Below are 26,914 nucleotides of genomic sequence, written 5' to 3'. Positions count from 1 at the left end.
TTTATTGTTGTTGTTGACCAAAACCATTATGAAGCCTACAAATAATAAAGCCAACGTAAGTTTGATTCTAGATTATTATTATTTTTTTTTTTATGGGAGTGCAGGAGTGTTTTTTTGGTGCGTGCAGACCGATTGGTATGTCTTTCAAGAGTCGTTCGCAAAGCATTCAACAGCATTCGACAGATGGTAAGCGTGATCACCATTAGCTAGACTTGGCATACAACATATCGCTGCGACAAGTTCGGGGTGTGATCATTACATGGGAAAGAAATAAATATCTAATTTTGACGGCAAAATTCGGGGATGCGATCATTACACGAGTGCGATCATTATGAGAGTAAATACGGTAAGCGGTAGTTCGATTAATGCAACTACAGTTAAACTTCAATATAACAAATTTCAATATAACTAAATTCTTGATATGACAAAGTATTTAACTTTTCATAACCTTTTGTCCATAGAACGCCATGTAATTGGAAACTCAATAGAGCGAAGTGTGTATGCAATTCCAATATAACGAAATTTCGCTTGATCAGCAAAGGAATGCCAAAACAATAAATGGAAGCTTCCGCAGACGCAGATGGTCAAATGATTGAATTGCAAGCGGCTGCTTCATAGTAAAATATTTTGCGCGCACAATCGACAAGCACACAGTGAAGGGGGACACACGAGCGCTTTGCAAAGTGGCTGCTTGCAAATGCACCTCTCAAATTGCACGCGGTGCGACAAGAGCAACCCCCTAAGTGAAGCCGCATCATGTTTTGTATAAAGACCAAGTCTGATAAGACCCTATGGCACCTAGTGCACTTTACGCTTTCCACGTGAATGAAAGTGTGCAAGGGTGAGAAAGAAAGATGGTGCCTTCATGCACAAGTGCCGCCTCTCCACGCAAGCACAGGGAAAGAGGGGGAGGGGAGTGAGCTCGTGGTAATGGGATCGAGCGCGAGCGAGCGGCGGGATGGGAGGGGAGAGGGTACAAGCTGGCGCGTGTCACGATGTGTGGTGCGCGTCTCTGCCGTGGTTTTGCATGGCTGTAAGTGGGGCTGAGCTCATACGCAGCCGCACACCCTGCTTTAGAAGTAATCTGCCGTGCGTTGTTGTGCTTGGTGATCCCTTGCAGCAAAGGATGCTTCACTGGCAGACATGCAGCTGTCACGGGTGCTGTTCACGCATCATTACTCAATCAAGGTGACTAGATCGGCATCACCCGAGTCTTATGGACAAGCAGTCATGTTCCAGATCTTCGACTTTTCGAACGGGCAGGAATGGCAGCTTCATCCAAGACAACAACTTTGTCCTCCGACTACCGCGAAGGCCAGACTACCGATCCTGGCAGATTGACCATCACGAAGAGGCTACTAATTGATGACAGGGTCATTGTCAAGGACTCCTGATGAAAGGACGTCAGTGGCGGGTCACAGTTAGCCACGTGGTAACCTCATATTGTGCAATGTTGCAGGCAAGAAAGCTGACAAAACGGCGGGATGTTGAAGACAAGAGGGCTGGCAAAAAGTTGGGACATTGGGGACAGGAGGTTGTGATTGATTCGACGTTTGTGATTGGCCAGTGAATTCCCTCAACGAGTGAAAGAGGGAACAAAACGGCATAAGAAGCGGATCTGGACTGCTGCGAGAGGGACGCTTGGACATGCAGAGATTTTAGCATGTAGTGAACTCCGAGAGTTGGGGCTGTGCTAGTAAAACTCAATAATGCAAAGATTTTAGCATGTAGTGGACTCAAGAGTTAGAGCTGTGCTTGTAAAGCTCAATAATGTACATCTGAATATAAACTTTTTTCTCATCTCTCAAACGTCGCCCGGGACCTTTCTTCCCGGCACGTGGCACGGCACTATCTATGGAATCTTCATTGTCGCATCGACTCCCGATTTCGCAACAGTGTGTAAAGAGTGGGTGTGCCGAAACAGCGTGGCATCTTATAAGCTGTCTTCCCATGCATTTAGTATGGAAGGCTGTGTAATCTCGAGTTTCGCTGATCCGTTGGAGCGAGAGCCAAACAAAGCATTCGCTCCCTGCTTGTGGTGTTGTTCATGATAGCGTCGTCCCAGTGCAGGTGACGCTATCAGCCGTGGAGTCTGAGTGCATGCGAAACTGTGGCTGGCTTCACTTAATTCGTACCGCCCATGTGAAGATATCGTTGACGTGGTATGAAACCATATCATTCGTCACCCTTTCAAATTCATCAAAATTAATTGTTTTCACAATCAAATTAGCTTTTTTGAATAGCCTGATAATTCGGAAAATTCTGTGGCCCCTTGCAGTGTATGAAAATTCTATTAGTGACTGTAGTTATTTGCATAAAAGGTCGAATTTTAATACAACAAAATTTCAATATAACAAAGCAAATTGCACATTTCACCTACTTCGTTATATTGAGGTTTAACTGTGCTCTATAAAAGCTAAAAAAGCAGAGCTGAAATAGCACAACTCCTCGAAAGTCTAATATAAGTGTCACGGGGTGCATTTTCAATCACGATCAAGCCAGATCGAGATCAGATTTCTCAGTCGCGATCAGTTCCTTTCTTCAAACTGCGGGGAAACTCGGGTGATTGCTGGGGACGCCGAGTAAGTGAAAGGTGGCGCAGAGTAACATTTGTCGGTTCTGTTGTGCACTACTTCCCCAGTGCTGCAGCCGCGCTGCTGCTGCTCGCCGCTGATAACGCACGAGCACAGCCTGGAGAAAAATGGTGTGCTGGTGCACAGGGTTGCTTGGCACACATAAGCCAGCAAGCGAGGGAAGGCGAGGAGGTCCGCAACTTATCCGCGTCTCCCAGTTGGTGGAGCGGAGTCGCGTGCTTGCACTCGCATCATTTCTGCTCGCAGCACTTTTTTTTTTTATTTCAGCTTGTGCAAGCGCCACGACAGTTGCTCGTGATTGCAGTGCACAGCCTCTCCCTCCCCCGCACGCCTCCAACCCTGCGAAAGCTGTGATCATGAATCCAGCGATTGCGACGATCAGCATGCTGTGCAGTGCGACCGCCACAATACAAGAGAACAAACTGAGATGGTGAGTGATGAGGGAAGGCGCATGTAGCGAGAAAGAGAGGCCGCGAAAGGCGCAACATCACTATCTTTAGTGTTCAGTCAAACCCACTTATAACGATACCTATCAGTTATAACAATGAGAAGCTGCTGCACTGTCAACCCTTGTATTTTTTCCATGGTGAAATAACCCGCTTGCTGCAATGCCTCGATGCCGCATTATCAGTTACGACGATAAAGTCTGACTGCTGGGTATCCGAGCCGAAAGATAGTGAGATGCGAAATCCTTGAAAAGAGAAAAACAAAAAGAGAAATTTGAGTCGCTGCACAATGGGCCGCTGGTTCAACAGCCGCTGCGCGATCATTTTCGAGCTGTCTCCGCGCACCTCTCTCCCATTGCCCTTCCACCCCTCCGAACATGAATGGGCTGCGCCCATAGCTCTAAGTCGCCTCACCCTCTGAAACACGAATGAACCACGCCAACTGCGCTGCTTGCAGATTGCTTGCATGTTGCTTGCTGGCTCCTCATTCAGTGCAGTTCTGCAAACAGCTTAATCACTCGCATTCATCTTTGTTGGTGGCTTCGAAATCGTTCCTGGCCACGCAGTTTCTCGCCACCAAAACAGAAGATGGCTGATCCACCTGCTGATCATCGGCAATGCACGACGTTGCCGGCGAAAAGAAAGCGCACGGCTGTAGATTTGGAAACTAAGTGATTCTAAATGACAAAGCGATCGTCGCGAACATGCCTGCATCTGATAGAGACGGTGACGATCGCAGCAATGACGCAGAAAGGCAGGCTGCCTCAACGTTGCCCTTACAGGAGGTCCGGCAGATGATTCAGTCTCTCCGGCGACCCATTTTTGCGAGGAACCTTCTGCTGCACTACGTGGAGCACTCGGATGCCTTGGAGAAGAATGTCGGCAAGCTTTGCGTAAAGCATGCAAGGCTGATGGACATAGGGTTTTCTCGTGCAAGCCAGTGAGAAGTATGTGGCGAGATGTTTGTGGTGATCTCACCTCAGCGTTTCTTCTGGATTTCTCAAGCCGACAGGCTGCCACGGCAGCCTTCTCATAATTTTTAAAAGGCCTCTTTTGGAACCACCAAGCAATGCCTCGACGGTGCTCGCATATCACTTGCCACCCTTGACACCTCTTTGCAATTGTTACAGCAGTGCCATTCTTTAACGGCGGTAGCCGCGGCTTGCCACATGCGATTAGAGTGCCCAGGAAGCAGTTAAACGAGTGAACACAATCAGCAGCCGGATGGAGGAAGGTGGTGGGGAGGGGCACTGGCCTCTCCATCATTACAGTTTTCTCACAACAGCTCTGCCATCCGCCTATTTTGATTTTTTAATGCAACCCGATTATAACAATTATCTGTTATAAGAATGGAATTCTTGTGGCACTTGAATATTGTTATAAGTGGGTTCGACTGTATTCACGAAGCTCAGGTGCGAAAGGCGCCGAGTGCCGCCGTGAGCGCGCACCTGCTCGCTGCTGCTAACACGCTGCACAGTGTGGAGGTAAAGGCAGCACAGGCGGCTCAACCGCGGACGGCGAGGGTCGCTGGCTCGTCCGGCACGAAGCGCCGCCGTGAGGGTGCATGAGCCCCTTGATAGTTTGCTCCAAGTGGAGCAGCCTATCGGTATGCTTTGAGTAGTCCAGTTTAAAACATGTGCACTTGAGTCAGGACTAGAAGAAATTTCAAATAAAGTGACAAGTCGAGTAAAGCGGCTGCTTTATAACAAGGATTTACTGTACATGCTGCATGAATAGCTTGACGTGGCCCAAAATATCTTACATTGCAATGGCAAATGATGATGCAGACAAAAGGCAAAGTGTAGGATACAGTAGAGCGTCGTTTGTAAGTTTTGGAAAAAAATGCAAGAAAAGGCATAGTAATAAAGAAAATGTACGATCCGAAGTAACTAAAAAATTTCACAGGCTCAACTGTAGTTGCAAAGCAGTGTGCGGATCACTACAGCATGAGGCACGAGACAACGACCTGCATCGAGCTAGTGGGGCTTTGGTGGCCTGGGACACGTTTTGTTGTATCTCTATTGAGCAGTGTTTTAACAGACGGGAAACCTAAACAAACCGTCATAGGCCTATGTGGCACACGCAGCACAGTCGCAGTGTAAGCTGGAGGAGCGGCTCCATACTCCCTCCATCTTCGGCACCAAGTACTACGGGGTCTTCACGTCGTTTTCACGACACTGATCTGAGCTGTCTGCCCAGCGTCGACAGCGGGCCGCAGCACAAGCTTGTCCTGCTCTCTGCACAGCGGTCTGCTCCACTGTTGCCCGATTGCAGCTGCGTGCCTAACTCTACGATTCACTTCTTCAGCAGCGGTTCGTGCCTTCCGAGGAAGTCCCATAATGTGTATTGAAGAGTAAACACGGGTATACAGGCTACATGGCGCACATATCACACCCCTGGACCCGTGGCACGTTACGCTGCTCTAGGTGATGATGATAATGATGATTTATTGGCATCCCCTTCCAAACTGGGTGGTCACTGCTCAGTGCCTGTGATGGAGGCAGATGTGTGCCACCTAATATGGATATGCCCAGGCTTACAATTGGAACACTCGCGTCTCCTACAGCAAGGCGGCCTCTGCTGCAGTGTCACAACCAGTTATGACTGCTGGACACATGATAAGAGAGCCTACAAAACACTGCTTCAATTCAAACAAAACACAGGCTTCACAGCACAGATATAATGCATATATACACACTAAGAATTATACCTTAAGGGCAAGTCTTCATCACAATATAAAAACATTTTTAAAAATGGCCACCTAGCCTGTTTGAGTTAACCAGGTCAAGCTACATGCAGCATGCAACTGCTATATCCTACTGCTACATGTCTGAAATAAACAAGAAAGGGGGGTTAACCAAGGGGCCCAATTTTTATTAGTCATATCATAAGTAGCCAACAAACACTGACACCAAGGACAACATAGGGGAAATTACTTGTGCTTAAAAAATTAATTAAAGAAACGATAAATTAATGGGAATTAAAGTGGATGAATAAACAACTTGCCGCAGGTGGGAACCGAACCCACAACCTTCGCATTTCGCGTGCGATGCTCTACCAATTGAGCTACCGTGGCGCCGTTTTCCCATCCACTTTCTTGGGTATTTATGTGTCCTAGTAGAACCCTGGGAGTGTTGGCCAGCGCCACCACTCACAGACCTTGGCGGCGGACGTGGAATGTCCTTTTTCGCCACAGGTGTCACGAGAACGTGATCTTTTTGGGTGATGGCAACCGGTTAATAAACCCACACATGCTACCTGAAGGCATCAATGTTGCCAGATTCAAGACCCTTGTTATGTAATAAACGAGAAGAAAGGGGGTTAACTGAGGGGCCCGATCCATTACAGCAAACAAATGGTGCAAACCCGCTACCGCGATGCGAAATAACGATGACCACCGACCCCTTTGCGCGTGCGGTCCGTTTTCCCAAGCCTTCTTGCAGGCGAACTATCCGTTTCGTGCCCCGCTACCCTCTCCCTGGCCTCACGCGCTGTCAGTGTGTGGCTTCTAAGATCGCCCTCCTGCCTGTCCTCGCAACTCCGCTCCCCTATCCTCGCTCTTTCTTGCAACTCCCTCGCTGTCTCGGTGCGCGCACTACAGCACTGGCTGAAGTTCACAAGTTTTGTTTTCTGGCCATCACCACGAAGCAGGCCTCTCCACACTAGTCTCCTTGCTTTCTTGCTTCGGCGCTTCGTTCTAGTCGGTCCCGAGTTGTAATTTAGGATGGCGGACGGGAATGCCGTGCCTGCAGCAGTCACGAAACGAAAAGCGGTGAACATGGCAACGAAGCGAGCAATTTTGAAGGAAGTGTCTCAAGGTACTAAGGACTGCGAGCTGGTGAAGAAGTACAATGCGTCTAAATCAACCATCTCGACGATTCTAAAAAACAAGGAAAAGATCGCCAGCTCTGCTGCCAACTCGACGAACGGAAAGCGCCTGCAGAAGGCCACCTATGTGGACGTAAAGGACGCGCTGCCTAAGTGGTTCGTCGACGCACAGGCTCGCAACATTCCGATAAGTGGGCCAATGATGCTGGGCAAAGCCAAAAACATTATGTTCCTGCTGGATTTTCACGACTTCTACCAAGGCAATGGCTGGCTAGATCGATTCAAAATGCGGCGTGGGATTGTTTTTAAATCGGTTGGCGGCTACGCGGCTTCGGTATGTGACCAAGACGTTGCCACTTGGCTGGTAAGAAGCCAATCCATTACTGCAAGCTACACGGGAGAAGGACTTGCATAACACCGACGAATCTGCGTTATTTTATCAGATGCTGCAGGACAAGATGCACACCATGAAAGGCAACTCACGTGCTGGCGGCAAGCACAGTAAAGTGTGCGTTACAGTACTTTGGTGCGACCGGTGCCTGCCCTTTGTAATCGGAAAATCAAAGAAGCTGTGTTGCTTTCGGAGCTGTGTACCTGTGCTACAGGCACAATACTAAGGCATGAATGACGTGCAATTTATTCGCAGAATGGCTGGGCGAGTTTGACCGCAACCTGCAGAAGCAGGAAAGGCTCATGCTGCTCGTGCTCGACAACTGCTCAGTGCACTATGTGCCAACTTCTCTGACAGCAGCTACTTTACTTTTCCTGCCGCCCAATACCACATCGAAAGTGCAGCCGCTTGATTTGGGCACAATGCGCACATTTAATGCATCGTACAGGCACCCCATTGTGGAGTGCTTGCTCATCACTCCTGACCACCCGGCCACCAACTTGCCGCTTCTTCGTGCGGAGGTGACGGCCACTTGCGTGTGAAACTGCTTCCGCAAGGCCAGCTTCAACAATGCAGCGCCTGATGTTGAGCCTGATGCTTTCAAAGATAATCAGTCTGGCAGCCATTTGTGACAGCGTGTCATCAACTCCGACATGGGGGGCTACGACACTGGTTGGGATGACTTCATTTCTGCTGATGAATACGCTGATATTGCAGAACGGTGCACGGACGAGGCCATCGCTTGCGAAGTGCAGGCGAAGAGTGACGTGGAGGAATCGGATGACGATAAAACTTAGGAGCCAGCACCCATAAGTGTGCATGTAGCAATGGGCTACAAAGAGGGCCTCAGGCAACTTGTCTATGCCAAGGGCCTCGGCGAAGAGCATGCTTCTGCTTTAAATAAACTGGAGACCGCCCTCATCGGATCTGCACTGCCAAAACAGATGAGCATCATGAACTTCTTTGGAAAGAAACAAAATTTTGTATTTTGATTAGCCATGTTCTCTTTTTCTTTTTGAGCTGTCGTCCACTTACTACGAACTTCGTGGTATAACGAACAGACGCCGCGTAAAGCTCAGGTTCATTATAAGAGGGCTCGACTGTATTGAGGTTCTAAATACATGGTGTTCTATGGACAAGAGGTTGTGAAAAGTGAAATAATACGTTATATTGAGAATTTCATTATGGTGAAGTTTGTTATATCTAGTTTTAAGTGTATTACCATAACAAAGAATTTTCGTGCAAGAACATCACTGCCCACGAGATCTACCCAGCTTTTTTCAGGGCTTGATGGCAACTTTCTTGAGTAACACACATCAACCATTCAAAGTGAACGAACTGAAAATGAGAAGAAAAAAGAAAGAAAAATCTATGCAAAGTATGTGGACTGACCTTTCTGCCTGCTCGCACGTTGGGTCGGCCGCCGTGAACCCAAAATACTTTGCGCTGAACATGCAGGAAGGGTAGAAACGAGAACATAAAGACATGCACAAAGAACCAAGTCAAAGAACAGGATGTGCTTAGCAAAAGGAAAACATCAGAACAGATAGATAAAAGCTCATGTTGGCATGACAGAGGTATGCGCACGATCGTGGCCTAATGCTTAAAGGTTCGAGCGGTTACGCTGAGGCTGCGGTTCGATCCCATCATTGGACACTCGATTTGTTTTTTTCTTGCAGAAGAAGTCCAAGACGATGCGAGAAGGGAACCTGCCCACCGCAAAGTACCTAGGGTGCACCAAAGAATGTGTTGCATTAAAATTGGCAGTAATGCAGGCAGGCATATTTAGAAAGTAATCTCATCCGAGTGTTATAATTTCACCCAATTAGCGTGATGAATCCTGCATCCGGAATACAATGGAGAAGAGTTTCCCAGGGCAACAGTGATTGTCTGCCTTCCAAAACAAAATTTGTAGGTTCAGCTTGACAGCTACAATTGTGGACAATAAGTATGACAATGCAGTGTCCGCAATGCAACATTGAGATTTTGTGCCATTCCCAACCGGCAATCGGGCAGTTAGTCATATTTTAATAGTTGTGCGATAATTCGAAAATAGCTGAAAAACTGCGTTCCTTCCTATTATGTAGAATACGCCTATACATTCACAACAACCCATTTATGCTAAACACACAATGCAACACATTCTGACAAGTGTGGTGGGCAGGCAGCACCAGAGTAGCGCTACATAAGCAGGATTTTCAACCACATTCTCAGTTTTGCTGGACACAATTGCAGCAGTGTCCAACACACAACACCGACATGTGTGCGTGTTTGCACAGTATATGCAACCACAACATCTTAAAATACTCTGCTCCAGTGCCACGTTTACTTATTATGCAGTAATTGTACAGGAGTCTTAGCAGTCAACCACCTCAACAGTCACAAAGCTCCAAAAATAAAGCCCCTATGCAACCAAATAGTTCAGAGACAGTCCGAACATTGCATGCAACCTATAGCCGTCTGCTGTAGTATGTGTCCAACTTTGCTGCAGCAGCAGCAGTAGGCCTTTCGAGATGCCATGAAGGTCACTGCTGGCTGCACATTGCTATTAGCCCCGAGAATTAGGAGTGGCGCCCTCTCGCGAGTGACATCACGGCCAGGACGCCGCTCGCTCCGGCTCGCTCGGCTGCTGCGCGCGCTCGTTCCCTTCGTGTATGCTTGGGGTATGGGTGGCTCGAGCCGTACGTATTGAAGAATACGTCGGCTTCTTTCAGCTGCCATACCTTAACCACAGTTTCTTCTTCAAAAGCGTGTGAGTTGAGAAACATTGCGGCTTGGATATCGCAAGCTAAGTAGCGTTAAAGGGGTCTACTAGGTTTTGCAATGCATATATGCGCCGTGTCTATCGGTAAATTTTGACTAAAAAAAGAATATCTGCAAATTCAACGCGCGAAGTTGTGTATGATGCTTCGCTAAACATTTAACATTCCTTTAGTATTTAGCTATGAGAGGCATTGCATTTTACGTGGAAGAAAAATTTGGTAATTGGCGTCAACATGTTATCCGATGTTAGAAAGACACTGCCCAGCGAAGCTCTCATCATGATTCCTATTACTCTGGTGTGTTGTTCTATTCAAATATGGCCATTCATTAATGCGTAAAAAATAGTTAGGCGCGCATTTCTTATGAAAAAGTTTGCTGCTACTTTCATCCCCCTCTGAAACAGGCCTCCAAAAAACGAATTGCTCATGGCTGCTAACACGACGGCGCGTCATGTAGAGTATTTCCATAGTTAATTCACAAACACCATAGTAGCAATCACCTGAGAGAAAAGTTTCGTTGTTAAGATCGAGAGCCACTCAACTGAAAGTGATGAAATATTTCATAGTGGCCCTCAGTAGCCTTTATCGACAATATGGCACACCCCTGATCATGTAACGGTAGCAATCGACTGTCCGTATGGCGAGGCACGCTATGTTCGCGAAACCCATCAGTTCACTACAACTTCGAATTAAAACCATAAAGCATGTTTTTTTACAGCGCCAACTGGAATGGCTAAAGTATTCTCGAGCTACTACATTGCAGCTTAGATTTCCTGTATACAAAAGGAAAATTCAAGCACCTTCTGTCTCACCATGTCTCAATCCAGCGTTATTCAATTATACAAACGGATAACTATTCGCTTCGTCGGTACATAAAAGAGAACCTTGCAGGCAAATTAAGTTTGCTCCAATCCAATCGCAAACATTCATAAAGAAAGCACCACAAGCCTTGCATATACTTTCACTTGATTTCTGACCCTCCACCGGGGGAATTTCGATATCTTCAATATGTCCCATACTATTAATCATTGACGCTTCGACTTCTTTCTGGCTGCAGCTATGCGGTCCAGCAGGCATACTTCACTAAAAAAATTGGGCCGAGCAGCCTGTGTCAGTTCGCCAAACAGATTCGTCATGTATATTCCTCAAGCAGCAAGCACCAGTAAATTTCTCAAGTGAGTTTGATTTGATTTATTAATGTCCATTTACACACACACATGTACAGAGGAGTGGTAAGTGGAGGTGGATGAGGGAAAAAAGTCGCACAGACGCGGCTTGAGGTAACCTCACCACCATAGGTACAATATGGCTGCATGGTGTAACACATCAAGCGTCATATAAATTACATTTATATAGTGGCCATAAAACATTGCAGTTATACAATATATGAAAGAACAGTGAAATATTTCCACAATAACAATGCAAAACACACTGCGGCTTTGAAATAAATAAATGATATACACTTGGTAATATAGACAAAAAAAGAGGAACATAACTTACATAATTAATCATTAACAAACGCGCCCTAAAGAGGTGAGTTGAACGTGTAACACGGAAAGGGAAATATATATATTGGTACATTCCTATTTGTATTCTGTAAATAGCTGTAAGCCTTCATTAACTTTACTTCAAATTTCTGCCGCTTAAAAAAAATAAACACGTGAAGAACCACCTAATGTTGACAGGCAGTTAAAGAAGCAAGTGAAGGCTGTAGAATCTAAGCTCCAGTATTAGTTAAGTCCCCGTGCTACTGCCGAGCGTTTCTGTGAGGAAATGCAAAAATTCGATATTATACCATGAACTACTCGTCGCGAGCAAACCTATTTTAGCAGAATAAAATCAACGTAACTGCTGTAGAAGTCATATATAGCCAGCTTCTTGACATACTTGTTGCACCGTGGCAGGTATGGTATCATAACTGGATTTCTATAGGCTATGCTTTTGCGATTGTCTATCCGCGCACGAAAAACCCGCAATGGGCTGGTCTGCGTCGCTTCGGCTGGCACTGTAGCGTTGCCTTCGAGAGCTGCATTGTTGTCTAAGAAATTAGCTTTTTGAATAAATGTTCGCAAAGGAAGACGTCATAAAAATATATTTGAGACGACCACCATAAGTATACAAGCAGAGAGAACGAGGGCGAACAAACGAAAACACCGCAGAAAGCGCCCAGACAACGCCTGAACTGTAGCAGACGACAGGCGCGAGTCCGTGCCCTGACGTCACGCGAGCGGCGCTCGCAGCGCCGCTCGCGTTCGTTCTCGGGGCTAATAGGATGCTCTTTCATCTTGCCCCTTGTTAGAATATTGCTGGGCTTCTGCACTCCAGAAGTAAAAAAAAAAAATGGTTGATCAATCGCTTGGTTCGACGGAAATGTGTTAGAATAATGCTTCGCAAGCCTTAAGTAACCGACTACCTTGGTTCAGGCCTCGTAGCCTGAAGAACGCCACAAGGCTGCTTAACAATGCCTAATGCATGCCACATCACGCCTAATGTATCACATTGTATTTTGAGTCAATCGCATATGACCACATTTGCACATCATCTTAAATTTACCTTTCGGCAACATACCTCAGCACGACTATCCATATGGCTTCTTGACGGCACTGCATCCAATTTAAGCTGTACGCAAAGACGCATACTTTCACAGAACACGTCTGCACCTGTCAAACGCTACACACAATCTCCTCCTAACATGCGACGCCACACCACCCTCTCCATCCTTCATACACTCTCTCTTCCTTCCCTTCCACTTGTGCCGTCACACACTTCTCTCCTCTTCCCCACTCTTTTCTTCTTTCCCATGCCCCCAAGTGATGAACGGATGCCTCCAAGTTTTCATTTGCATGAGCGTTCCAATGCCGACGTACTAAAAGCATGATTGTGGCTTTACCTGTCTAAATCGACAGTTTGCCTTCACCACAAGCAACGGAGGCATCAAAGATGCTCACTAGTGGTGCTGCTACACTTGAGCCTTTCCAGCTTGCACGGCTCTACAGAGCTTTTCTCTGTATTGCACTAATCTTTATCGGAGCCTTATGGGGGTCCACTGATACACTGGCCAGTCGGGGTTTCATGTGAATATATCAAGCCCTTTGCATTGTTATGCTCTATAAACTGCAATAACATTTTTCAATCTAAAAACAAGGTGATGAAAGGGCTTATTTGATTGGTGTTTGTTTTTTGTACTTCTTATAAGAACTGGGTTAGGAACACGTGGACACTGTAGTGCTAACAAGTGGTTTATACAGTTGAACCCACTTATAACAATATTCAAATGCCACGAAAATTCCCTTGTTATAACCGATAATTGTCATAACCGGGTTGAATGAAAAAAAAAAAAATCCATATGGGGGTAGTGTAGCTGTCTCGAGAAAACTACACCGGTGGTGAGGCCAGTTCTCCTCCCCCCCACCTCCCTCCATCCAGCTTCTGACTGTGTGACTCGTTTAAACTTTTTAGCTCTCCTTCCTGCGCGCTTCGATCGCACGATGTTAACAAGTCGCGGCTGTCGGCGTTCAAGAATGGCACTGCTAGAACAACTGCAAAGAGGGGTCACGGGCGGCAAGTGACATACAAGCCCTGCACAGGCATTGTTTCGGTGGCCCTAAAAATGCGTTTTAAACAATGCGGGAATGTTGCCACGGCAGCATCTCAGCTTGAGAAATACAAAAGAAAGGCCGGGACATGATCACCACAGGCATCTTGCCACATACTTTCCACTGGCTTGCACAAGAAAACCCCGTGTCCGTCAGCCTTGCTTGCTTTACACCAAGCTTGCCGACACCCTTCTACAAGGAACCCAAGAGCTCTGCGTATTGCAGCAAAACGTCCCTCACGAGAACGAGCCCCCACGGGACTGAATTATCTACAGGGCCTCCCGTGGGAACGATGTTGAGGCAGCATGCCCTACTGCATCAGTGCTGCCGTCGTGGCCATCACTGCTGCTATTCGATGCAGACACGTTTGTGACGATCACCTCATCGGGTAGAAGCACTTCACTTCCAAATTTATAGCAGTGTGTTTTCTTTTCACTGCCAACATCGTGCACTGTCAACGATAAGCGGGCAGATCAGCCATCTTCCGTTTTAACGGCTTGTCGAATGAGACTGAGAAACTCGTGGCCACAATTGTTATTAATTTTTCATTGGACCTGCAACTAGCCTGTGGCTATGGGTCCAACCAATTTTGGTATTTCTGTATGTTCTTTCTCTGAAAATAAAGAATCGAATTGAATTGAATTCAACTGAACGACTTTGATGCAACGAACAAAGACAAGTGCAAGCCACCTAGTCCTTTAGCTGAATTACACAAAATGAGGGCCCAGCAAAGCAATCTGGGAGCAGTTCCTGCAGCGTTGTCTGTGTAGTTGGCCCGGTCCATTCATGTTTCGGAGGGTGGTGTGGCGCATAGCTATGGGCGCAGCCCCATTTGTATTCGGAGGGGAGAAAGGGCAACGAGAGAGAAGTGTGCGGCGGCAGTTGGGGTGGTGGGTAATTGTGCAGAGGCTTGCATTTCACTTTTTCTTTCTTTTTTCAAGGATTTCACATTCCATTACCTTTCGGCATGGACACCCAGCTGCCAGACTTCATTGTTATAACCGATAATGCCGCACGGAGACATTGTAATGGCGGGTTATTTTCCCATAAAAAACATACAAAAGTTGACGGTGCCGCAGCTCTTCATAGTTATTACCGATATATTGTTAATACCGGTATCGTTATAAGTGGGTTCAACTGTATTGAACACACCACCTGTACTTATGCAAGGGTAAGTGGAAAGAAGGAGGAAAAAATATTCCTGAATCAAAGGCTTTTAATTTCCCAATGCACGTGAAAGATGGGTACAGATCACATCAAACATGGTACGTTGTACATGAACATGCTACGTCTCCATTGACAATATGCTCCAGTTGCACTCTGGTTGTACGTTACTGCTTTCTTCATCCCTCTCCTGCACTAAGCGCAGATAATAAAAATTATCGAAGTTTTCAGCTGTCAGTACAAATTCATCAAATAACCCTGCTTGCCCATAAAAGTACGAACACAAGTGGAAGCCAGCCAGCCTTACCAGACTCTACGGTAATAACTCTTCCATGAGAATAAAACGTGCACCCACCTGTCCGATCCGAGGACACGGAAAATGCGCGTGGAGTCACTGATCTCCTGGACGACCTCGTTGTTGAGGAAGCTCCGGCCCTGCATGCCATGTTTGTGGAACGCCAGCACACAGTCCGTCAGGCACACTGCAAGGCAGTGCCAGCGGAAGAGGTAAGTCTTGGGCTCCACTGAAAGTTTCCGCACACTTGCTCAGGGAATAAGTTATGCTTGCCTAGAAGAAAAATGAGCATTGCTGTGCTGCTGTGCACAGGGCCCCAACCATAACCGAAAACCATACGTGAACTGGAATTTTAGCCAGAACTGAATCAGAACCCAAACTGATATTCTTGAAACGTTCCTGAACCTGAAATGAACCTAAACTGGAAACAGTTACCAGTTTAGCACGAAACGGTTTAAGCACACAAGCTATAATGGCTGCTCAATGCGTAAATGATTATTCATATTAATTACTTCTAAAATTGGCACATCCCTCTAGCAGATTTTTACGACTAACAAGTTGCACTGTGGGCAAGAAAGAAAACAGACGATAGGTAAGGTCGACGACTATACGGCCACCTAGGAAGAGATGCTTGCACTTCTGAACTCGGCCATGGCAGTTGAGCTCTGCAGCCGAAACATTGTTTCATGGGCTCCAAACATTTGCCACTTCTGTTGAATCTACAATTGTGCCGTTATGTCAGCTCGCTACTGCTACTAGACAAACCATAAGACACTTTCACCACCGGATACATTTAGAGTAAGAAAGGACAGCATCTTTGCGAAGGGAAAACGTAAAACCCAAAGTTCAGCGGCACGGCGCGATGTAAGCATGCGTACATAACCCTGTGGTCACTAATGAATGTCGTCACCTTCTCACTGTGCATAACCACGTCTGTAAATGGGACTGGAAATCTACTTTTGCTGTGTGCCGTAATTTTTTTTTCCAAGCCAATATAACGCTCACTCAAAAATTCCCCAAGGACATTCATTCAAAAATATTGATTGTTATCTGCCATGTGCCAGGAAGCTCATTTCTTCCTTCTCCTGACGAAACTTGTGCAAGTGTCATGTGCACAAGTCGATAGCACTAAGCGGCTTACCACCATGAGTCAGGATAAAGTTTACTGCACCGAACCAGTCTGGAAACCATTTAATTTGTATTTCTCTGAACCGGAACTGAAACGGAGCGAAGTCGAAGTGCACTGAACCCAAACTGAACCGGTATTTTTTTTCGATTTGACACCCTGGTTGTCCACATGGGAATGCCCACGAGTTGGGGCCTTGGATTGTCACATTTTTCTGGTGGCCAGGGAGACATCTTCAAGATATATCTGGCAACCGGTGTTCTGCCTGTCACAATATTTAGCCTCTCAACTACAGCCATATAGTTTCCTACCAAATTACTAAAGCAATTTGGCAATTCGGTAGCTTTAATGTAATTTCTACATTAGTTTTCTGCTTTGGCCACGTAGCTTTTTCTAGATTTACCAGCCATACAGGCTACAATTAGATTCTGGAAATCGCAAGAAACTTCGTTAAATCAAAACTGTGTCACAAAATTACTTTGTTAAACTGCAAAAAAAAAAAGAAATACAAGACTGGGAATTAATTTTGAATTTCCTTACAGTACAAACTCGTCATAACAAAATGGGATATAACGAAATAATGAATATAGTGAAGTGAAATTCTCCTTGAAATCCTCAAAGATTCGTATTACAGTACATGCGATAATGGATATGACGAATTAATATATATAACGAAGTAATTTTAACTAACACTTCGAGTTCGTTATAACGAGGTTTTACTATACACCTAGTTTTGCTATATCGAGGTTTGACTTTATTCGTGAGCCCCTACTTAACTCCTTATTGACAAGTTTTGCCTACAGCCGAGGATCGGTATTGCCAAGTTTCTTCCCAAGTTTCACTACTGAGCATGAAATTTCTAGCTATATTGATGAGCCAACACTGGATGACAGGCAGCTAACATCATTCACTGGCTTAGAGCAGGAACATCGGAAAAGAAAGTTTCTTTTGAAAGCACGGTCAGAGAGTTTTGCAAGATCTCCAGCTGCAGCGGTGTCGAACGTGTGACATAAAGTAAATGAAATGTGCATGTATAGCTCACATCTGACAAAAGCTCTCTGTACAAATTCCAAAACAGCCATAGGTGGCGTGGGGTGAAGCTCACTTCAAGTTTTCGGCCTGGAGTTTCCCCCCCTGCTGCTGAAAAAGCCTCCGCAAAATATTTTTTCGTTTCCTTGATTATGCTTATTCTCCATGTGTTTTGCACATTTAGATCGAAAATAATTTTTTTTTCGGGTATTTATATATCCGTCATTAAAGATTTGCGAGCAATACGTGCAGAAATGTTGTGCGATAGTCGGTTGTGCCCTAAGTGAGACAACACACATCCCCAGCAGTCGTCAAATAGCTGCCAATGTGCTCTCTGGTGACATTAGCGACGAAATTTTATGCCCTTGTCTTCAGACATGCCCTGATAGTGAACTCACCAATGTACTCGACCGTGAAGTCAAAATGGAGCTCGGCAGGTTGCACGTCGCTGGGCTTGAGCTGGCCTTCCAAGTCCAGCAACTTCACTTGATCTGTGGCACAAAGCACAGGACAATTAATGTTTTTTTTTTCATTTATTTACAATACTACCAATCTCTTGCGAGATCATAGCAGGTGAGATACAAAATCAAGTACAACACCAAGTCTTGAAAACAGGCGAACTTACAATACACAATGTCCAAGGGTAACATAATGCAGTGCGGAAACTTTGAAACATAAGCATTGTAACATCGGTTAACAAGATTTAGTCAACCTAAGTATGCCCGAATTACAGCTTTTACATAACATCGTTGAACTAGAACCGAATAACAATGTAGTACAGATGCAATCATGAATACACTATATGTACACAGGAAGAGACTAAGAAATGAAGAAGAAAGAAAACTCAGAATAAATAAAATCATCATACATACAACACATACTTTGCATAGGTATTAGTATTCCAGGCCAGATAATAAAGATAACAAGCTAAATGGGAAAAAAAATTAAAAGCAGCTATTGTAACTGAGATGCAAGCAGTGCTTGTTCTAATAAGGATACAAAACTGCTTAATGACTCAGTGTTAGTGATTTCTCCATCTAATTTATTCTATTTCCTAATTACAAGTGGAAAATATGAATATTCGAGTTGGCTGAGAATTCGTCCCACATTATGAAGTGCTAATGTAGAGCTGCACTAGTGATGATTAAAGAAATACACTTAGATGTATAAACTTTAATATCTCACTTCAGACACTGGAACAAAAACTTTAGTCTTGCTAGTTTCACTGTCTTCAATATTTAGTAAAATGGCTTTATGGCAGTATTTATCCACTAGTGTGTCACACAAGAAGCACACTATACGAGCAAACACCTTTTGGTGGCTATAAAGGTGAAGCTAAGAAGCTGAAGCTTTTGCTCATGCATTATCATTGCTTTCAGTTTCGGCGACTTTGCATTGCTGGTTTAGTTTCACAAAGGCAAGCCATTGCTGAAGTCTAGCCTCTCAGGTGAGCTGAGCTGCAGGCGAATACGTGGAGCACATTTGCAACCAGATGCAGTAGTAATTAGTTGTTTATTGAAATAAGTAAATAAATAGAAAACTAAAAAAGAAAGGAAGGGAATTACTGCTGACCTCACTGGAACTGTCGAGCACAGTCAGCTGACACCTGACACCTGGCAGTGCAGATGCCATTTCACTTTCGAGAAATATATATAATGTATCAAGGTTCAACAAGCACCAAAACTCTAAAGTGCAACTAATGAGATTGTCATGATGATTTGCAAATACAGTCGATCCCAGATATTTAAAACTCAAAGGGGATCACAAAATGGTTCAATATATGGATATAAAATATCCCTATCTGAGCTTATGCAAAATTCTCTGCACATCTCGGACAGTCTTCAAATTTTTCTCCAAGGCTGCATCAACCTCTCCCCATGTTTTTTTTTTTTTTTTGCAGATGAATGTCACAAGTTCACTAACCCTAAAAGCCCACACCGCCCATATGCAAGACAGCAATGCACCTCAAAGCACTTGTCGCATGCTTTTTTCAGGAGAAGGTTAAAAGACACGCAATGCGAAAGTAAACTAACCTATAAGTGCTGTGCCACCATCGGAGCATTGCTTATTGCGCATGAACGTGCCTGGCTGCATGTCCGTTACAGTACGCCATTTACGGCCGACCGTCATACGCTGGCAATGAGTCAACCAGGCAGAAACTGTCAAATTCGAAAGTGGCTTTCAGAATGCACAACATTGAAGTCATTCCCAGCGACGTGTGCCTGAGAATACGAATGAAATGTGTCAAGCATGGACTGTGGGCACTTAAATCATGCAGCTAGTCTTGTGCACTGCTTCACGATAGCCTTTTCCCGAGCAGGGGTGGTCTTATTAAATGCAAATTATAATTTAAATATCTGTCCAAGTGGGGGTTGGGACCGGATTTGTTTTGGCTGATGATGATGAGAACCCTGTAATACCATTCACGGAAACTACAAGACAAACCCAACAGTGCGGTCGTGGCCAGTTCGGCATTCTATACCCAGAGCCACTCAATAAAAACACGGAGTGCCATCCAGGCTTTCTTGTGGAACGCATCTGTCTAACTGGGTGGCCTTTTGCATTCTTGAAGCAGTCTGGCCATCCTCTTTCCAATGGAAGTAAGCAGAGCTTGCAAAGGGCCTGGGTAGTGTGGCTTCATCGTTCTGTGGCGCTGTGGAACACACTTGTCACGTCTTCCTTGTTCTCCACTAATTTTATATGTAACCGTGCCTGCCACAGTGCAACAGAACGATGAAACTCTTTTGAATAACAAACGGCAGCAAGTGGTGTGCTCCACTGCACGATGGTGTTCTCACTATTAATATGCTTCACCACAATACAATACAGAGAAGCTTACTAAAGCTAATCCGTCATAACAGAGCTCAAGTAAGACCCTTGCTGCACGAGCCATCCATACTTCGGGAGATGCACCTTGCTCAAGGTAATGCGACAGCGTTAAAGGCTCCGTGCTGCAGAAAATCTGGTGTCGGCATCGGCGGAGTTGTCCGTGAGTGAAAACGGCCTTATATATTTAGTTACGTGTGCATGCCACGCCTCGCTATATGACATGCGGTGGTATATGTGGGTTATATTGCCACATCATTCTATCCCTAAAGTTGCTCATACCTTGTCTTCCATTTTTTAGAAAGTTACTCCTCAGAATTTTAAGACTGATGGCTCACAAACAAATGTCACAAAACAAAACACCGACAGCGCATTCCTTTTATGTTAAATCTTCTCAGATTTATGTTGTTCTAACGGCAGATCGCGAATGCTCAGCCAAATCACGACCGGAATGCGTCGCTCCGACTGAGATAGACCTCGTCAAATCTGCGAATGGAATGAGTGCACTCCTGCGTGGGTACTTAATACATGGAAATCAAGTGAGAGGGCGCTATACTAGAGGTGGATCGGGTAGGCCTCATCGCCATTACTACCATCATCTGGATTATCCCAGCATTCCGTGCGTTTGTTTTTCTTCCGTGTCAGAAGAATCATCCCTGCACTTGGGAACTTACAGAGTCTGAGTCGGAGCTGTCACTGTCCAGGAGCAGAAACAAAAACAAATGGCGCAACGCAGCGTCCATGTTTTGTATATCATCCATAGCTGCCCGTGACCAGAAACAGGCGTCCATGATAGGAAGCAGAGGCGGGCGAAGGAAATGCGTCACGCGGACTTCCGGTTAAACTTGCCGATTTTGGCAGAGCAAAGATTTTTGCTCCACAGAGCGATCTGGAATCAGTCATTGGTCCCAATCTGCCATTGGAGCACACAACTCACGCTCTCATTCTGCCATTGGAATAGGATTGCTCCATACAGAAGAGAAAAACTTGATCTGGATCTACCACTGGAATTGAACAATAAATAACAAAAGTGCAAAATGATGCATTTTTTTCCCCCGCGGTTGTGCACTACCTCTGGGATCAATCCATGCAAGAGACTACGTTTCTACAAGCTCACTTTCGTACATAGCACTTGACACCAGCGTTTCCCGGTAAACATTACGGTTACCTAAGCTGCAATTGCTGGGAAGCGTGAGAAACAGTCAGGGATCTTTGAATGGTATTGCATTCCACTCTTAAAGGCAAAGCTTAGGCGTCAACCAGGTTTTTTGCAGCTGCCCTTAAGATTCAATGTTTGATTGATAGCATTTGCCAAAACAGTGCTGTTTTGTCGGCATGAATATTTCCGGTGAAGCGAGAAGTGATCAGAGTCCATTAGGAGAAGCGCACTTACAGGGGCACAGTGCAGCATTGCGTTTGCTATGTGGAATGTGGTGGTGAAAGTGAGTTCGATATACATGCAACCCAGTGCCATACCTTTATACGGGATTTTCAAGGGGTGTTACAACAGTTCGATATAGGCAACAATTTGGTATATCCAAGTTTGATACATCCTGGATCAACTATATTGGGTTACCATTTTTTTTTTAACTATGAGTTACAGTAAATCAAACGCCTAGGCTTGTAGGTTTTCTGTATGTTCTCACTAATGAAGCTGTTTGAAAAGAACATGAAGCAACAAACATTTCTTTTGTTTTCAAACCATTCACTTTTCCTTTTTTTTTTTCTGTGATGAAGGGAATATGCGAAATGAAAGTTGAACCTTGCTTGTACACTTTATCGAAGGCTGATGCAGCCCAGCACCTAAGCATGCTAGTTAGTGCATGATTTGACATGGCAAAAGTGGCGCGTACTCGTCTCCACTCACCGTCAGTTGCATTCACTCATCCTTCCTATGCAACTGCACCTGTTACCTGCTCTTCCCCGAAGTGAAGAAATGGTACTGTGTCCCACCTGGGTGTTGTATTCACCAGTGCATACTCATGCTTGATTGGAATGACCAATAATGCTGAATGCAATGACTGGGGTGGTCAAAAAATTTATGGAACGCCTTCTCAGTACTGCCCAGCCTTTGAAAATAAAAGCTACCCCCCCCCCCCCTTCCACCTCTGCATTGCTCTAAACCAGTTAGAATCTCCTTGGACAAGATCTTGGGATGACGTCCTCGCATATCAAAGCTGCAGAAGGTCACAAAAGAGCTGCTGCAAATTCTGAATGCTACCGGACTGAGGGACCATCTGCGACACTGAAAAGAGAACTTTCCCTACGTCGGTGACGTCAACACTGGACTTTCGCTCCTTATCTCCCTTTCGACCTTTTCCCAGTGTAGGGTAGGCAATCAGCCCTGGATAACTTCCCTGCCTTTCACTTACCCTTGTCTCTCCCCTTCTCTAGGCTTTTTTTTTTACTTTAGCAAATGCAGAAAATAAAACATTTTTGAATTATTTTGTTAAATAATTGCATTGTTAAATTATTATACATATGCATTTCAGTTACATAGATTTGCCTTCATAGCTGGAAAAAGCTGTATGCCAGTACAGCAATGTTGAACCCACTACTAACACACTACTGCTAACAGCCACTGCTATCGTGCTGTTAACAGCAAATGTAGCAGCATCAGAGGTGTGCACAAGCTCGGTTGTGCACATCAGAGAGTGGTAAGGGGGCAAAAGCTGGTACTCCAGCCACAGCTGCAGTCTCCTGCTCAGAAACTCACTGTCGTAGCAGACGAGCACGGTGTCCCGGTCAATCTGCGTCACGTGCACCACATGCAGAAGCTCGTGGCGTGGAACCATTGTCTCCAGGCCGTCCGAGTCCTCGTCTTCGTTGTAGCCAAACCAGCACGCCGATGAGTTAAGGTCAATAGTGTCCAGCTTCAACTGGGAGCCGTCGTAGCTGCAACAAAGGGGGGCTCAAACAAAGTCGGGCGGCTAAACAGAGGCACTGCAAACACACAGCTTAAGTGCAACAAGTCACTAAGATTGCTGGCTTGTAAGCTAATTCAGCCGTGCCAATGGGGCACAATTTTTGCCACAGCAGCTATTTGTACTTTGCAGATTTCGAAACAAATAAGGAAAGTCAAATATTGAAATGGAAATCAGGATATTTCTCACAAGATTTAATGTTTACAAATTTTAGGCAAGAAAATGTAGCAGAATGTAGCAAGCTATCAGTAACTTGGGTACACACACATCAAGATATACAGTACAGCCTAGTCTTATTAAATGGTACACCAAATTGTTATGCCAGCACTGATTACAGCTCACTTCTAGATTATGAAGGCCTGGAAAATATTTTTTTATCTGTGGAATTTCTTTCAAATGGAATCAAGTGCTTTTTTCCCTCTGAAGCTAATGAAACAGTTGCAGTCTGTTGTATCAAACACCAATGAAGTTCTCAGTTTAATAGTGTACCTGTTTTATGGCAGTGTTTCATTGTATAGACAGCTCCACTTTCCAGTTTTCCTGCGAAATGCAGAAGCGCTGTTCCAACTTTACTGCAGGCGTGTTATCGTACGGCCAATCTGCGTGACAGACCTAAGGACCACGTATCACGTGACTCGATCACCACCCCGTTTGCACCATTTCGTTGTCAGGTTCGGCATTATTTGCCACCTGTCAAAGATTGATATCTGGAGGGCCTTGGTAAGCTTGTGCAGCACTCTGCAAAATACGAGCTGCTTAGTTGTTGCCATTCGCCCATTTGCATAGCATTATAATTTCGATCGGTTCTGTAGACCCAGACGAACCTTGTACCGACAAGAGACGAGATCTTCCAACATGGCACCGTTCTACAAATTGTGGCGTTTTAACCCTTTGTGTGCGATCCCCGCATCGGGCCAATGTTGGGGAGAGCTCGCAGTGCCAAAGTCTATTACCGAGGCTAGCTGTCTGTGGTGTGCTTAGCACTTCTTTTGCAGCGAAATTGATGCGAAAAGCTTGCTTGGGCAACAACGAGCGCGAGGGGCTTCACGATGCACGTGACATGTCGCTCTGTGGAGGTTTGCTGACCGAATGTATCAAATATTAAAAAAATCGAAACACTGCTATTCGATTCGCAAATCAAATTATTCGAAAGTTCAATTTGAGTTGGCGATATCTGATTATTCGCACACTCAGAATTTGTACCTTACTTTTCACTTACAGTGTTTCCTTTCCATGTTTCTGACAATTACCTCTTTACAGATATCTTACTAAGCTGTTATACTAAATATCAGTAATAATACGCATGTTTTTAGGTAAGGTGCTGCTTTGCAATTCAGGTCAACTTTGTTATATGAATTCACACCCAACATGAAAATATGTTTATTATATGTGATATTGAATAAACATCTTCATTTACTTCATTATATTCCAATAATTCTTTACAATAATGTTTGTTATATTGAGACTCAACTGTAATGAGTGGAGCTTGACTGCCTTACAGGGCACAACATGATCACGTTTAAGGTGCTGCAATGGTCACGGAATGCAACTTACCCTTTCCGGACTCCAACACAGAGGATAGGGTAGTCCAGGTCAGGCGTGATGATCATCTCAAACACGCTTAACCGCGCCGGAACCATGCACTCAAATTGCTAGAAAAAAAGAAAAAGAGAGTTATAAATGATCTCGTCGATACTCGGGTCATTTCATGCACTGAATAAGTAAGACAAGGAGTGCAAAAGACATCAAAGTTGCTCCAAATGTACCGTATACTTCCATGTATTAGATGAATTGATTTACAGTCAATGACCAATTTTCCAGATGCCCAATTTTTTGTACATGCAAGATAACTCAGACGCCTTCACGGCACTACACATAACCTATACAGCCAATGTATAAGAATGTCTGAAACTTCGGACGCAAAAAAAAGCAAAAAAAAACTTTGCCATCTGATTTTCCGGACTTTTTGCAATAACCACAGGTCCGAAATGGCATTATTGAAGCCACCACCACCATCATTTTGATTGCCTCACTGCCTCATATCCACTGGCAGACACCGCCGCGGCAATCATAGGCCAAGCTACTTCGACGTTCGCTACCAAGCTTCTTTCTCTTCGGTGCCGTGTTTTTCATTGAAACGATTTGCCGCTATTGGCAAAGGTGCCAACTCCGGCTTTGTAATCCTCGCCAATGTCTTGGAAGCTCGGAAAGCATGGCGCATTGCATAATGCCTGTTCCCAAAAGTCAGCCTCGCCTCAATACAGCAACGTTACGCAGTGAAGCATACCAAGAGTGGGAGGGGGCAATTGTCATGGGACACGGTCTGTCTGTATTCCTTAATTATACACGCGTGCACCCACTGTCTCCTGTCACAGTATGAGCACCAATACGAAGAATAAGTGTGCTGGCAGAACCTCATAGCTATTTCGGACGTGTCTGTGGCGATTTGAACCCTTCGGGGCGGTAAAAGGCATGAATTCGTTATTTCGGGCTGCCTGATTTTCCGCACACTTTCGCGGCCCCTAGGGAGTCCAAAAAAATGAACAGATATATGTTTCAGGAATATCCAGAATTATAATGGTCAGCCCATCTGTCTATGGCACTCATAGTGGCCCCTATAGTGGCACATACAGTGGTACCCATGTGGTACAGTGTGGTCCACTTATAATCATACTGCATGTAACGATATATTGGTTATAATGATGAGTAGACTTAAGAGTATCAACTTATGCATTGGGGCTATGAGAAAAAAAGAAAAAGGAAACCACATATAACAGTATGTTATGTAATGCATATTGGATATAACAATCAAAATTTTGCCTTCTGGATGGTGCTTTCCATGCAGAATAATTGTGACATTTGTGTTGTTAAGTTCTCCGTGAACAAATGATGCCGAGATGGTGCGAAAAGTTTGCCTATGCAAGTTTGTTTATACTGCCATTCTTGCTGAGCATGTCCCACCCGTGCGCAGAGTGCGAAAGCCACAAAGAGCATCGTAAGTTGGCGCAATGCATCACAAGACGATGCCAGCTTCTTTGTGTCTAGGTCACCCATGCGTCTAGAGAAAAGAAGAGATAAAAAAAAAAGTGAAAGGCAAAGGGGCTCCTGACCCTTCTAGAATCTCTCTATCTTTCTCTCTCTCTCAGCGAGCATGGAAATGCACCGCGGAAGTAGCCCCGAAGCAGCGAACTGCAGATGGCACCAAGAAAGTGCAAAGCTGTGTCGCTTGAGTCAAAGCTGCAAATTTTGCAAGACTCAAACATGTACGAGCTCGTGCAGTCGACGATATCAACGATTCTGAAAACTGGGAGCACCGTGATCATGAAGGCTGGAACTATAGTGACCATGCTAACCAACAAAAAAACGGACTTTGTGTGCCTGCATGAAACCTCCCACAATAGTGAAACCAAGACAGTGGAAGCCACTGACATTACTGAGCGCTGGAAGCATGTGGCTACCGACAATGTATCAGGTGGTGCTTCGATGGAGGAGTTTCCGAGTGCAGCTCGTGCTGCCTCGTTTTGCGAAGAGATATCTGACGGGACGATCGCCAATGATGGCATTTAGTGACGGAGGAGACGACGGCAGCGGCAGAGCTGTGAGATTGCCAATGGCCCGTCTGTGACAGCGCACTCCGACGTTCGTGCAGGGTGCGCTGTCGTTGATTGAGTCGCTCACCGATTTAGTCGCTCAATGCAGCACGTGATGCACACCGCGGTTGTGAACCTGAAACTGCTGCGAAAGCAAGTGCAGATTTCTGACTATTTCAGCCCGCCTAACGCTTGACGCACTGTTAGAGGTATAAATAAACGTTCCATTTTTCACAGCCTACTTTCTAAAACGTCTATCTTTTAGTGCAAGTGGCAAATTTGGTTTCGGAGCGACAAAGATATGTTCGGCAGCATTTTTTTGCAGCAGTCCAGATTTAGTGAT

General features: G+C 45.2%; 1 protein-coding gene across 11 annotated transcripts in view; it reads right to left on the bottom strand.

The window, feature by feature from the left end:
- Window positions 1-26,914, bottom strand: part of hppy (MAP4K3-like protein hppy) — a 217,725-nt gene that overhangs the window by 9,625 nt on the left and 181,186 nt on the right. For all 11 annotated transcript variants that reach the window (XM_065450743.1, XM_065450744.1, XM_065450745.1 and 8 more), the window contains 5 exons: window positions 24,536-24,633; window positions 22,774-22,952; window positions 17,630-17,722; window positions 15,137-15,263; window positions 8,652-8,705 (listed from right to left, as the gene is read on the bottom strand). In XM_065450743.1, the coding sequence (XP_065306815.1) occupies window positions 8,652-8,705; window positions 15,137-15,263; window positions 17,630-17,722; window positions 22,774-22,952; window positions 24,536-24,633 (551 nt within the window). The remainder of the gene's footprint in view (window positions 1-8,651; window positions 8,706-15,136; window positions 15,264-17,629; window positions 17,723-22,773; window positions 22,953-24,535; window positions 24,634-26,914) is intronic.

Source organism: Dermacentor albipictus, chromosome 7 (assembly GCF_038994185.2).
Source record: "Dermacentor albipictus isolate Rhodes 1998 colony chromosome 7, USDA_Dalb.pri_finalv2, whole genome shotgun sequence".
NCBI classification, from domain to species: Eukaryota; Metazoa; Arthropoda; class Arachnida; order Ixodida; family Ixodidae; genus Dermacentor; species Dermacentor albipictus.
The sequence above is the reverse complement of the archived record's forward strand: the minus strand, read 5'-3'. Positions and strand labels throughout refer to the sequence as shown.